The 13,650-nt window shown below is 39.5% G+C and overlaps 1 protein-coding gene across 18 annotated transcripts in view; it reads right to left on the minus strand.

Annotated features, from left to right (window-relative positions):
• The window catches only part of kcnma1a (potassium large conductance calcium-activated channel, subfamily M, alpha member 1a), a 258,450-nt gene that overhangs the window by 96,482 nt on the left and 148,318 nt on the right, over positions 1–13,650 (minus strand). For all 18 annotated transcript variants that reach the window (XM_049481018.1, XM_049481012.1, XM_049481011.1 and 15 more), the window contains exon 6: positions 118–193. In XM_049481018.1, coding sequence (XP_049336975.1) covers positions 118–193 — 76 coding nt within the window. The remainder of the gene's footprint in view (positions 1–117; positions 194–13,650) is intronic.

Raw genomic sequence — 13,650 nt, forward strand, 5'->3', positions numbered from 1 at the left:
ATATACAAGTGAAGTGTTTCGCTACTTATTGTACCTTAAACTAGAGTCTTACCATCACAGTCAATACTGTGTAACAATGGAACATTTTGGGGGGTGAGAGCAGGTGGTCGGCCTTACCTTGTTTTTAAGATATTCAAAAACTGTAATATTTCTGAGAACTGTATCAATCTCAAGGCTCTTAGAAATCTCAGACCTGCAAGACAGAAAAAAAGAGGGATGGGGTTTTATAAATCACACATTTCCACAGGTGGCAGCAAAACACGTTAATATGCAATCAGCAATTCACAATCAATTAAAAAAAGGGTAAATTGGATAACACTTTGCCACACAAGTTTAGCAACATTTAAATCGTCCAACATTTAAATAAACTAATGTATGCCAATGTACACAGCAAAAACAGGAGAGTTGAAATATGAGAGTTAAACAGCTGATTTCACTGATTTTCACTCTCTCAGATTGTACTCTTCAATGTGTTCAATGTGTACTCTTTCAGATTTAAATGGTGTTCAGTGTTGCAGTTATTTGACAGAGTTGAATATTTCAGTGTTAATCCCACTAAACCCAATAAATACTGGCCAACTCCACAGAGATTTAATTAAACTCCGCCCAGTTAAACACGTTATTTGCATAATGGGTGTGTCCCCCAGATCCTAACTTACCATCAGTGTGATGGTAAGTTAATTAATTAAAAAACACTGTTAAAAAGGAAATGCATAATATGGTAGTAAATACGCTCATAAATTCTTATCTAAGAATTACAATACAGAAATACATACATATATACACTTAAAATCCTTAAATTTCCCAAATATCGTCAGTGCACCTCGGGTGTGCCTTATGTATGAACTTTACCAGTCAGGTTGTAAGGAGCAGTAAAGCCACTCCACTGAAGTACAGCGTTATACAGGTGTTATACAGGGGGCCAAAGAAGCTGGAACAGTATTAGCATTACCTGCTAATCGTGCTAAGCGCTAGCTGTTTCACCATTCAGAGGTGAGCATTATCGGCCTGTAGTCTGCTTTACTTATTTTAGTCAGCTATCCCTACCCCCACCCAATAGCAAGACCTGCTAAATTAGAAGGAAATCATGGTGACACGCCTGTTCCTTACTTGTGTTGCATAATGCGCCTTATACTTGTAATCCGGTGCGCCTCAAATCAAAGAACATGTTGAAAAAATACATTATACTGTGCATATACCACCTTAATAAATAAATCTAAATAAAACTTAATAAAATCAGAGACATTTCTTATTATTTTGTCATCATTTTCACATCAGTTCATTATGAAGTGATAGCTACTACCCCTCAGTACACAGCAGTGTGGTAGAGTGGTTAGGACAGCTCAGCTCTTACTACAAACACATCAAAAGAAACACAAAAGACTTCTGTGCACAGTCTTACACTTGTCATGAGGAGTTACATTTTGAGCGTAAGAGTGTGTGCATGGGTGTGTGAGTGAGTGAGAGAGAGAGAGAGGAAGAGAGACAGAGAGAGTGTGAGATAGGTGCCAAAATGAGCGCATCAGGGAACAGATTAAAGAACAATGCAACACCTGCTTCACCAGGCTGCTTACATAACATCAATCTAGCCCTGTAGCTCCCACAACCCCGCAGCACACACACACTCTCACTCACTCACACACATGCAGCGCGATGATTAGATTAATCTCAACACTCTTAACATCGCATCAAACACTCTTTTCAGACAGGCAAACATTGGATTTGAGAAGATTTGCACCAACACTCTGCAGATATCTTTCTCTCCAGTCGTTTGAGAAGTACATGTTTGGAGTTTCTCTCAAATAGATGTTCTTGGCTTTGCCTATTCAAACACAATGCTGACATTAAATAAGACTGTAATATGTAAAGGAAGACTGTCACCAGTGGTGGGCGATATACTGTGTATATATTCAATGAAAAAGACCCATTATAATATTGCTTTCAGTGCTAAAGGCAGTTATATAGCCACAATTATATTCTACCTCATACAAAACTGTATTCTGTATCTCTGTAGACTTGACTGTTAAATGTGTTTTATACATTTAATGAACAAAAGTATTGGGACACCTGCTTATTCATTAGTGGGTATTAAATAACATTTTATTCTGCTTTTGTTGAAGTAACTGTCTCTACTATTGTCCAGGGAGGACCTCCTAATAGATTTTGTATATTACTGTAAGCATTTGATTGTACTCAGCTACAAGTCTGTTAGGTAAGGATGTCAGAGTGTTAAAATTACTCCATTTACAGACTCAAATGTAATTGGACACATATATTTATAAAAAATAAAGAACACATTTTAATACTTAAATCCATGCCTAGTCATTAAAATGCTTATTAGAAAACATCCAATTTTTTTATCTGTAAAAAATGAGTTAAAAGTAGGTACTAATATAAAATTCATATCAAAATGTTTGTTAAATTTCTTTAAATAAATCTAAAAGTCTACACTTCAATCACATCATGGTTACCTCATTTTAAATCCTTTAAGGTGGAGTTTTGAAGCACATTAGCAGAAATCATGTTTCTGTGCAAATACTTCTAGACCTGACTTTAAGAAAACAAAGAGTTTGTCAACTTTATAAATGAGAACATATTTATTACATTAATGTAAGGTTATATTATGAAAATAAATATAAAAATATTGATATACCATGAAATACCCAGGAAAATTGTACCAAACCAAAGAAAAGGGGCCCTCAACAATACAAAACATGGGAAAAAATGTTCATGATATTGTGTCAGAATTCCAACATAAATGCAGCAAATAAATCTGAAAAAACTATTTTTATATTGGCTTCATTAAAAGTTCTCTTGTAAAGTTTTTGCATGACAGCAGCGATAAGCATTTCCATAGTTTTATTAAGTTGGCTTGGAAAAGCCAACTTATTGTTCTTCATAATCTTCTTATTCTACTTATTATTATTATTATTCTCGCAACAAAATTTAAAACACTACTCCTCCCACAGCTTTTGACGTAGAATCACGAAATTTTGCAGTATCGTAGGACCTATACCCGATTAGGTTGCTTGTGCTTTTTGAAGCGATACATTGTACGGTTTTCGTAAAAACTTCGTAAACGTACGCATTTTTTTCCCATAGGAATGAATGGGGCGAAATTTTAAACGTCCGTAACCGCCACAATTTTTGAGATACGAACACCAAATTCGACGAGCTTATAGATCTTATCGAGATCTTTAAATTAATAGGAGGTTGCGAAGTGATACGTCGTACGGTTTTCGTACAATTGTCGTACGAAGTTTTCCCATAGAAATGAATGGGGGGCCCAGAGTTCCATCTCACACACGAGCAGCTCTGCGCACGGAACCCCTTCTCTCCCCTGCTCCTCCAGTACTGTGAGTGTATGGAGGAGCTGCTGTATGGAGCAGCTATCAGTCAAAAGTTTGGACACCCCGGCACACCAGCCAGGGTTTAGCAACCACCTATTAACTGCTTAGCAACCACCTGGAAAACGTTAGCAACTGCCTAGCAACCACTTAGCAACACCTTAGCAACCACCTGGAAAACGTTAGCAACTGCCTAGCAACCACTTAGCAACAACTTAGCAACCACTTTAGAAATTATAGCAACTGCCTAGCAACCACTTAGCAAACACCTGGAAAACGTTAGCAACTGCCTAGCAACCACTTAGCAACACCATAGCAACCACCTGGAAAACGTTAGCAACTGCCTAGCAACCACTTAGCAACAACTTAGCAACCACTTTAGAAATTATAGCAACTGCCTAGCAACCAGTTAGCAACCACTTAGCAAACACCTGGAAAACGTTAGCAACTGCCTAGCAACCACTTAGCAACACCTTAACAACCATTAGGAAAACGTTAGTAACCACTTAGCAACCACCTTAGAAACGATAGCAACTGCCTAGCAACCACTTTAGAAATGATAGCAACAGCCTAGCAACCACTTACCAACACCTTAGCAACCATTAGGAAAACATTAGCAACTGCCTAGCAACCACTTAGCAACCAGTTTAGAAATGATAGCAACTGCCTAGCAACCACCTAGCAACACCTTAGCAACCACCCCAGATACCATAGCAACACCTTAGCAACCACCTAGCAACACCTTAGCAACCACCTAGCAACCACCTAGCAACACCTTAGCAACCACCCCGGTTACCATAGCAACACCTTAGCAACCACCTAGCAATACCTTAGCAACCACCTAGCAACCACTTAGCAACCACCTAGCAACACCTTAGCAACCACCCCAGATACCATAGCAACACCTTAGCAACCACCTAGCAACACCTTAGCAACCACCTAGCAACCACCTAGCAACATCTTAGCAACCACCCCAGATACCATAGCAACACCTTAGCAACCACCTAGCAACACCTTAGCAACCACCTAGCAACACCTTAGCAACCACCCCGGATACCATAGCAACACCTTAGCAACCACCTAGCAACCACCTAGAAACACCTTAGCAACCACCCCACATACCATAGCAACACCTTAGCAACCACCTAGCAACATCTTAGCAACCACCCCGGAAACCATAGCAACACCATAGCAACCACCTAGCAACCACCTAGAAACACCTTAGCAAGCATCCCGGATACCATAGCAACACCTTAGCAACCACCTAGCAACACCTTAGCAACCACCTAGCAACCACCTAGCAACACCTTAGCAACCACCCCAGTTACCATAGCAACACCTTAGCAACCACCTAGCAATACCTTAGCAACCACCTAGCAACCACTTAGCAACCACCTAGCAACACCTTAGCAACCACCCCAGATACCATAGCAACACCTTAGCAACCACCTAGCAACACCTTAGCAACCACCTAGCAACCACCTAGCAACATCTTAGCAACCACCCCAGATACCATAGCAACACCTTAGCAACCACCTAGCAACACCTTAGCAACCACCTAGCAACACCTTAGCAACCACCCCGGATACCATAGCAACACCTTAGCAACCACCTAGCAACACCGTAGCAACCACCCCAGATACCATAGCAACACCTTAGCAACCGCATAGCAACACCTTAGCAACCACCTAGCAACATCTTAGCAACCACCCCTGATACCATAGCAACACCTTAGCAACCACCTAGCAACCACCTAGAAACACCTTAGCAACCACCCCACATACCATAGCAACACCTTAGCAACCACCTAGCAACATCTTAGCAACCACCCCGGAAACCATAGCAACACCATAGCAACCACCTAGCAACCACCTAGAAACACCTTAGCAACCACCCCAGATACCATAGAAACACCTTAGCAACCACCTAGCAAAATCTTAGCAACCACCCCGGATACCATAGCAACATCTTAGCAACCACCTAGCAACCACTTAGAAACACCTTAGCAACAACCCCAGATACCATAGCAACACCTTAGCAACCACCTAGCAACACCCTAGCAACCACCTAGCAACACCTTAGCAACCACCCCGGATACCATAGCAACACCCTAGCAACCACGTAGCAACATCTTAGCAACCACCCCAGATACCATAGCAACAACCTAGCAACACCCTAGCAACCACCTGGAAAACGTTATCAACTGCATGGCAGCCACTTAGCAACCACTCTAGAAATGATAGCAACTGCCTAGCAACCAAATAGCAACAGCTTAGCAACCACCTGAAAAACGTTAGCAACTGCCTAGCAACCACTTAGCAATCATGTGGAATATGTTAGCAACTGCCTAGCAACCACTTAGCAACCACTTTATAAATTATAGCAACTGCCTAGCAACCACTTAGCAACCACTTTAGAAATGATAGCAACCACCTAGCAACACATTAGCAATCAAAAGTTTAACCAAAAGTTTTACGATTTCAGCATTTAAACAAACGTTTTTAGATTTCAGCTTTTAACCAAAGGTTTTTAGATTTCAGCGTTTAACCTTCAGCGTTTAACCAAACGTTTTTAGATTTCAGTGTTTTTAGCGTTTAGCCAAAGGTTAACAGCATATCAATGACTCTTCACACTCTTCAGACAGAAACAGCTTAGCAACCATTTTAACTTTTTAACGTTATTAGCGTTCTTTTCCAAGCCAACTTAAAGTTCGTTCACGAACTTTGCCTTTTCTAGTTACTATTGTTATTATTGCCAAATCAGTGATTAGGTCAGAAAAACAAATGTAAATTAGCCCGCCTAACCAATAAGATTGTCTTTGTTCTGTGAATATCTGGACCCATCACAGTTCCAAATAATTTTGTATTAAAGATTTTATGTAATCTGAAAAAACGTATTGCAGAGATATTATTGATTCAAAAATGTGTTTTAATATCTAACATCTTGTAACAATCGCAGTACAATAAATATAATTCTAATATAAATGCTATGCAGGTTTTGTACATGTGATTATTTAACAGACCCATGTATTTTATTCATTCAGAAAGATAAGTAAATAGACAAAATTTAGACAATATCATTGGAGTATGAAATGTTTTTATATCCTAAATAAATAAAACTATAAATATGTCTTATTAACGTTAATGGGTATTTCTAGTTAAGTAAACACAACAATTGAGGTTTTGTGTATATATTGTACGACAGGTCCATAATGTAATTATTAACAGGACAGTGGCATATTTATATTTTAAGAGTCAGGATGGAGCTGTTGAAGAGTGACGCTTGGTCACACTCTCTTACCCCAGTTGGAAAGCACGCGGAGACAGGAGCACAGGGTGTAGAGGAGGCCATCGCCCTCTTTGGCCTCTCCAGTTCTCACGCGGTAGCCGTTGTGAAAGAGATCACCACACGACTTCTTGCGCCTGGGGCTGTCCTGGACAACCTCGGTCTGCAGGATACCCCGTACACCACGGAACACCAAAATCTTACTGGAGATCATGATTCTGACTGCTCTTCTAGTCCTGCTAGGTTTTCCAGAACTTCACACACATTCAAACAGATGCTTCTTCAGAACATCAGTAAGAAACTGTATCAAGCTACCCTTAAGCTAAAAAAGAGAGCACTAACACTGAGATATGAATACACACTCAGTCAGCCACAATACAGCCTGAAGAAGAAGTCGAGTGGCGAGTGGTGGAGTGTATTACACACCCTTACACTCCAGGAGGAAACACAATCTAAAAGAGACACCTGTGGCAGTGCTGTCTGGCCGCCTGACTATGAACAGAGGCAGTCTGGGATTGCAAGGCTCATCTTTTCTGCGGTTTAATCTGAAACGCCCACGCACATATCTCCCCTTTGCCCGCTCTCCGTCACCAAAGGGGCTCATGGGATATATTTTTTTGTTGCCCTCCCTACACTAATACGCAATGTCTGCATGAGGTGAAGCTCCTCTGCATATCCTGAACCCGTCTGGGGATTTAGAGCAGTTTATATTGGAAAAAAAAAAACAGAAGAATGAAAAAATTGCAATAATCCACATATTAATCAAAAGCCTTACACAGATACGTGTGTTTCTCTGAGGTCAAAGTTGAACCGCAATGTATCCAAAATCTCAGAATTTACTCTGGAACAAAAACACTGTTCGGTAACATAATCACGGTCTAAATTAAGGGCCATAATCCTGCTCTGAACGCATGAGAAGCTGAAATCCACTGTATACCGATGCTGGAGCCTCATCAGCTCTGTTTTTATGCAGGATCTTTATGCTGGCGGCCTACAAAACTGAATCAGTGCTTCCTGATGCTTTCATGTGAGGATGGTGCTTCAACTGTACTGACTTTAAAATGTCTAAACCAATTTTAATCAATTATATCAATATTTAATTTACTTTAGGATTCTGCTACAACGCTTCATACGCCGAGTTCAGCAGTATTAAAAAAAGGAGGCCTGCTGCTTGTTGCCTGGCACAAGTCTTCTACTGTATGTTTCCTTGGTTTCTGTTAAGATGTCCCATGTGGGTGTTAGTGAAGGTTTGGACGGGTACTGCTTTCCATTTTATTTGATGCAAAAACAATTATAGCACTAGATAATTAAATAGGACTGAATTCAGAATTGTGATAATAGCAGATACCACACTACTTATTATAGATACCGTGGGAACTGAATTAGTTATTTTAAAGATCTAAATATATATTATAGACACAGTATTCTTTACACTACATATTAAAACATTTACTGTATGTACTGAATATTTTATTGTAGATACTGTATTAAATTGGTTAATAAATCGCTTAATACTAGTGGATACTAGTGCCAGCACTATCTGCCAATGCCAATTTACACATTTACAGAGATACTAGACACCCCTGTAACTTTAGAAATAAATATAATAGCCTTTATTGCAAAATGGCAAATAATTAAAGGTCAAATTACAGTATTTATAACAGATGCTCAATATTTTATTGTGAAGAACAAATTATTATTGTTCTATTATAGATACTGAATCATTGATTGTGAAAACAGAATCACATATTGCAAAGACTATGTCTTGTACTTTTTGCATTAGTTGTAGTAGATTCTGAGTAATTTATTTTTCTAAAACATTTACTGTGTGTAATGAATATTTTATTGTAGATACTGTATCAAGTTGGTTAATAAATCGCTTATTTTGGATACTGAATCATTTATAGTGGATACTAGGAATGCCAGTACTATCTGCCAATTCCATAGCCAATATACACATTTACAGAGATACTAGACACCCCTGTAACTTTAGAAATAAATGCAATTGCCTTATATTTGCCTTTAAAATAAACTTTTAAATAAAAACTGTAGACAAACAATAAAATGAAAGGTGTTTTTACAAATAGCTGCGCAATTGTAATAGCCAGCATCAATTGGCCCTTTTCTAGTATACAATAAATATGTCAGAAACTTTTAAATATCAGCTAAATCTAGGCATAGATCCAATGCCAATGTTTCGGAAAAAATGATCAGCTGATACCGATATAATTCCAATATTATGCATCCTTAGTAGATACTGAACTATTTGCATTAGATACTGACATTATGTTTTTTTTATTGTGGATAAATAATCTTTATTTTAGATACTAAAACACTAACACTAAAATATTTTATTTAAATATTTATCTTTATTTATCATTAAAATTTTAACTAAAAAGCCTGGAGTTTAAGGGCTTACATATGTTAATTGCAAATCAGTAAAGATATAAATTAAACAACTGTCCAAGATTTAACATCCTGATATAGATATGTGTTTATCTACACCCCAATCACAATTTTTCACCACAATGCACCGTGAGAACATAACATTCTATAATCTGCTGTAGGAGAGGAATGAGTTATGCTAGGCAGAAGCTGTAGAAGCTGTAGGCCAATGTGAAAGAGGCCACGAGAGGAAGATCAGGTGAAAGGCGACTAGGCCAGTCCGACACGCTGGGTCAGGCATACAGAACACATGTGTACAAATGACATGCTCATTGAGAGCTTGGCACCACGCTAGCCTGCTTCATTCACATCTGTGAGCTCACACACACACACACACACACACACAGTCACTGCGTCACGTGCCTCGCAGTCACAAGCCACTGGTTTCTTTTCTCAATCAGTGTGGGATGGACATTTGTAAAGAGGGATAATGTCCTGGATTACTCCCAGCAGGAAAACAGCTCCCAGAATTCACTGGTCATGTATGGCTGTGCCAGTGGGGCTTGCCACGTGACGGGGTGGTAGGGTTTTTTTCTGCATGTGAAAGAAGCTTACGGCTCAAATTGGTTTCCTCCTCTAATGTTGGTCATGTTCTTTTGACAGAGACGCTTCCTGTCCGGCCAGGGTGAGGGATATTCATGCCAGCAGTGTGGCAGCAAAGCTGCTTTATTCAGAGAGCGGAAAAAGAAAACAACAGCATGAGGACACAGCACTGCTTCACACCACCAGATGGCAGTGTTACGTAAGCTGTCCGTTCTGAGCTCACTGAGGGAGATGGGGAAACACCCCATCCCTGTTTGGTTGCGATATTTCTGCCGTCAGCACACTTAGCAGAATGGGTTTAATCTGTCGATTCACAGTTAAAGCTCATAAATATACAGTGAATGAAGAGCTTAATGAGGTATTTGAGGAGAACTTCAATTTCTTCAGTCCAAGAAAACCTTTACAAAATCACCCGGGATTTCTGCATGTTAGCCAGTGTAATTACTGTACTCGGTTCGATGTGGCCTACGAGGACCAGTGCTGACAGAGCATTTCTAAGAAGGCCTTAGATCACAAAAAAAGTCTGGGTTTTATGGGCAGCTGTGTGGAACGAGGGTTAACGCTGACGTTAATTAGCTGGGCGGAGGATGAGATATGACTCGCGGCTTGCCCGCTTGAACAGAACCTTTTACTAATCCACACACTCCTCCTGGGAGAACTACTCACTTCACACCACTCTAAGAAGATTAATTTCTAGTTTTTTTTCTAGTGGAGCTTGGCATTGCACTTCACCTTAATGGCACACTCCTTCCCTGTCTTAATCAATGTCCAATTTTAGAAGACGTTATAGAATTGGAAAGGCCTGCTCACAGACACACTAAAATGCTGGATGGAGGACTGCTTCTGAAATTCCTCCAGGTCAGAAAAGGGTGTTCTAATACTAAAGCTGTGCAGGAAGAAAGAGATCTAAATATGATCAGTGATTAGCGGATAATAAGCTAATATGAAGATGATTTATTTTCCTATTAAGCAGAGTGAAATTTTCAGATCAGCACTGCAAAGCCACTGAATTTTTGGGCGTATACACTAAAATAGTGTGGTCAGCACTGGATAACACATCATTTGATTATTAAATTGATTGGTAATGTACTGGTATTAAAATCTGCTCCACATATAGTTGATAATGGAACATGTGAAAAGAATATGTTTATTTATTCAACAGTGTTTTTGTTAAGATAGGGGGAAAAGTGAAATAAATATATTATTTTTTTAAAAGAAAATCAAACACAAACTTGGGGGCTTCGAGTGGTGTGTTTTGTTTGTGGTTATGTTTGTTTTGTTGTTCAAAGAGGAGTCCGATTCTGGCACAAAGACAGTATTGGGTACAACACTGGTGCTAACTGGTGATAAGGACACTCAGCACATGTGTACAGGCAAAAAGATGCATGAAAATTGATATTCTCTTTAGATTAATGTTGCACGCCCATGAATCAGATATGTAGGTTTGTTAAAATGATTACATTATTAACATTATCATTGTAGAAAATATATATATATAGACATAACTGAAATCATTTTGTTGACCTCAGTATTGTGTTTACTTACAGGATGAGCCTATTAACCAAAATTAGAAAGTATGTGGACTTCCTTTAAAAACAGTGTTTTTATTTATTTAGGGTGTTCAAACATACGTTGATTTTAATTTCAATGTCTAAATATTTTTAATGTTTAAAAAAACTGCACTGCTCTTTTTTTGAGCACTTGGCTTACATTATTTTACCCCATGTTAGTTTGTGTCGTGCTCTCTCAGTGTCTCAGTTCAGCTTTGTCAAATTACTCTACTCCTCTGAAGGAATTAGATCTATCGATCACATGGTCTAATAATATCCTCTCAGATGACTGCCAAATAAAAGCACCCATGTAGTGCATTATTATTAGTGCCAACAGTGGCACCATCCAAAAAAAGCCCTATAATAATTGTGTGTAAGTGTTTGGTAGTCCTCCTAATTAGAACACCACTTCCACTACAGTGGATTTCCCACTAAAAGCCCTGGTGTTTGTCTAAAGATGAAAAGATTTGGATTGCTGCCTTAATGAGCAAGACTATTCCGCTGATGATATTTTGCCCGTATCATGTGTGCATGACTTGGCCTAAGATATCACACAGACGCTATTTCATATTCTTTCATCATCTTTGAGCCTCTGCCGCTAAGGGCTCAGAGCTGGGTGCAGGGGACTTCAGCCAGTGTGAGTGTTTTAGACCTCACAGCCTTTGGTGTGAACTTCACCATGACAAATGATTGCCTCATCCATATCCTTGTAATAACAATTTTACAAGATGTTATTAATAAAACAGCTGTCGGAATGGAGCGGACGTCATGTAAGGTAGGCCACTTCATCAAGTGTTTAATTATTCACTTTTTCGCAACAAGATTTTCTGCCGGAATGGGAAGTTGGGGTTAATTTTTTTTGGTGTAGCCGTGAGGTTTAACAGTGTTGTGCTACCTGATGTAAATTAGGATAAGCACAAGTGTGTGCGTTTTCATGTGTGGGCATGTGTGTGTGTGATTGTGGAGCTCCATTTGCATTTGCAGTTATATTGTGCAGGCTCCACTGCCTTTGAGGGACAGAGTTAGTGCCCTAGTTCTTCCCAGCCAAAAGGACACACACAAACACTGGCGTTCTCTTATTTCCTCTCTCTCTCTCTCTCTCTCTCTCTCTCTCTCTCTCTCTCTCTCTCTCTCTCTCTCTCTCTCACACACACAAACACATAAGCAAGCACACACACGCACAAACACACAGGCAAAAATATCACAAGTGCACTTCCCCCAGTCCCCTGACACTGCACTTTTTGCTCACCTGTGGGTCACCCCCGACTTTGACACAGACACAGCGTGACAGAAAATCATTACCAAAGGGGAAGTGAATGAGCATGGAATGTTTAGCCACCCTGCCGGCTCCTAACCAGCTGCCCTCACCGTCCAGACGGACCCAACAGTCGTCTCAAGACTTGTGAGAAATGTAGGCTGGAGTTCCAACTGTACAAAGAGCTTAGGTCCTTTAAATGGCCTCTGTGTATAAGGTGGACTACTTATATAACCATGCCACTCACTCATATGTTTTACAACTTATTCAATGTTTTTTTTTTACTTACTAAACATTTCACTTTGTTCGGTTGCAGCCAATTTTTTTTTTATTTCAGTGCATTCCCACATTCTACACATGACATCTCCACTGAACCACTCTACACCAACCCTCACACACACTGGCACATTTATGACAGGAACATTAGCCACTAGGTAAACTGCTTAGCGAAGCACTGCTGAGTGTTTTGTTTTGCTATAATTCAGTAAGCAACCTTAAATCATGCATCCACCCTTTTTTTTTTTAGCTAAAAATCAATACAAGATATAATTCACTGCCAAATCCTCAATGCTGCATTAGCACCTACAGCGTCAGTTTAGCTTAGGAAACACTATAGAGATTGCTGTTTCGACATGGATCATGTTATGGAAAGGTAATCCTTAAACATTTGATACAGGCCTATATATACACTGCCTGGCCAAAAAAAAAAGGTCACACACTCTAGTATTTCTAATATTTTGGCACGCATCCACATTGTTTGTTGGCACTGTTTCGATAAGCTTCTGCAATGTCACAAGATTTATTTCAATCCAGTGTTGCATTCATTTTTCACCAAGACCTTGCATTGGTGATGGTGGAGTCTGATCCAGCACATCCCAAAGACTCTCAATGAGGTTAAGGTCTGGACTCTGTGGTGAACAATCCATGTGTGAAAATGATGATCTCATGCTCCCTGAACTACTACTACATCAGGGAAGAAATAAATCCAATGGTGGAATAACCTGGTCAATATTCAGTATATTCAAGTAGTCAGCTGACCTCATTCTTTCAGCACATACTGTTGCTGAACCTAGACCTGACCAACTTCAGCAACCCCACATCATTTGCTTAGTTAAATCCAAGAGGCAACTTTCTTTTTTTTTTTTACAGGCAGTGTATTATACATTATTTATGACATTCCAAAATTGATCTTGTAATTCCTCTAGAGGTCACAACCCTTTCTGTA

The sequence above is a fragment of the Astyanax mexicanus genome, chromosome 7, assembly GCF_023375975.1.
Source record: "Astyanax mexicanus isolate ESR-SI-001 chromosome 7, AstMex3_surface, whole genome shotgun sequence".
NCBI classification, from domain to species: domain Eukaryota; kingdom Metazoa; phylum Chordata; class Actinopteri; order Characiformes; family Acestrorhamphidae; genus Astyanax; species Astyanax mexicanus.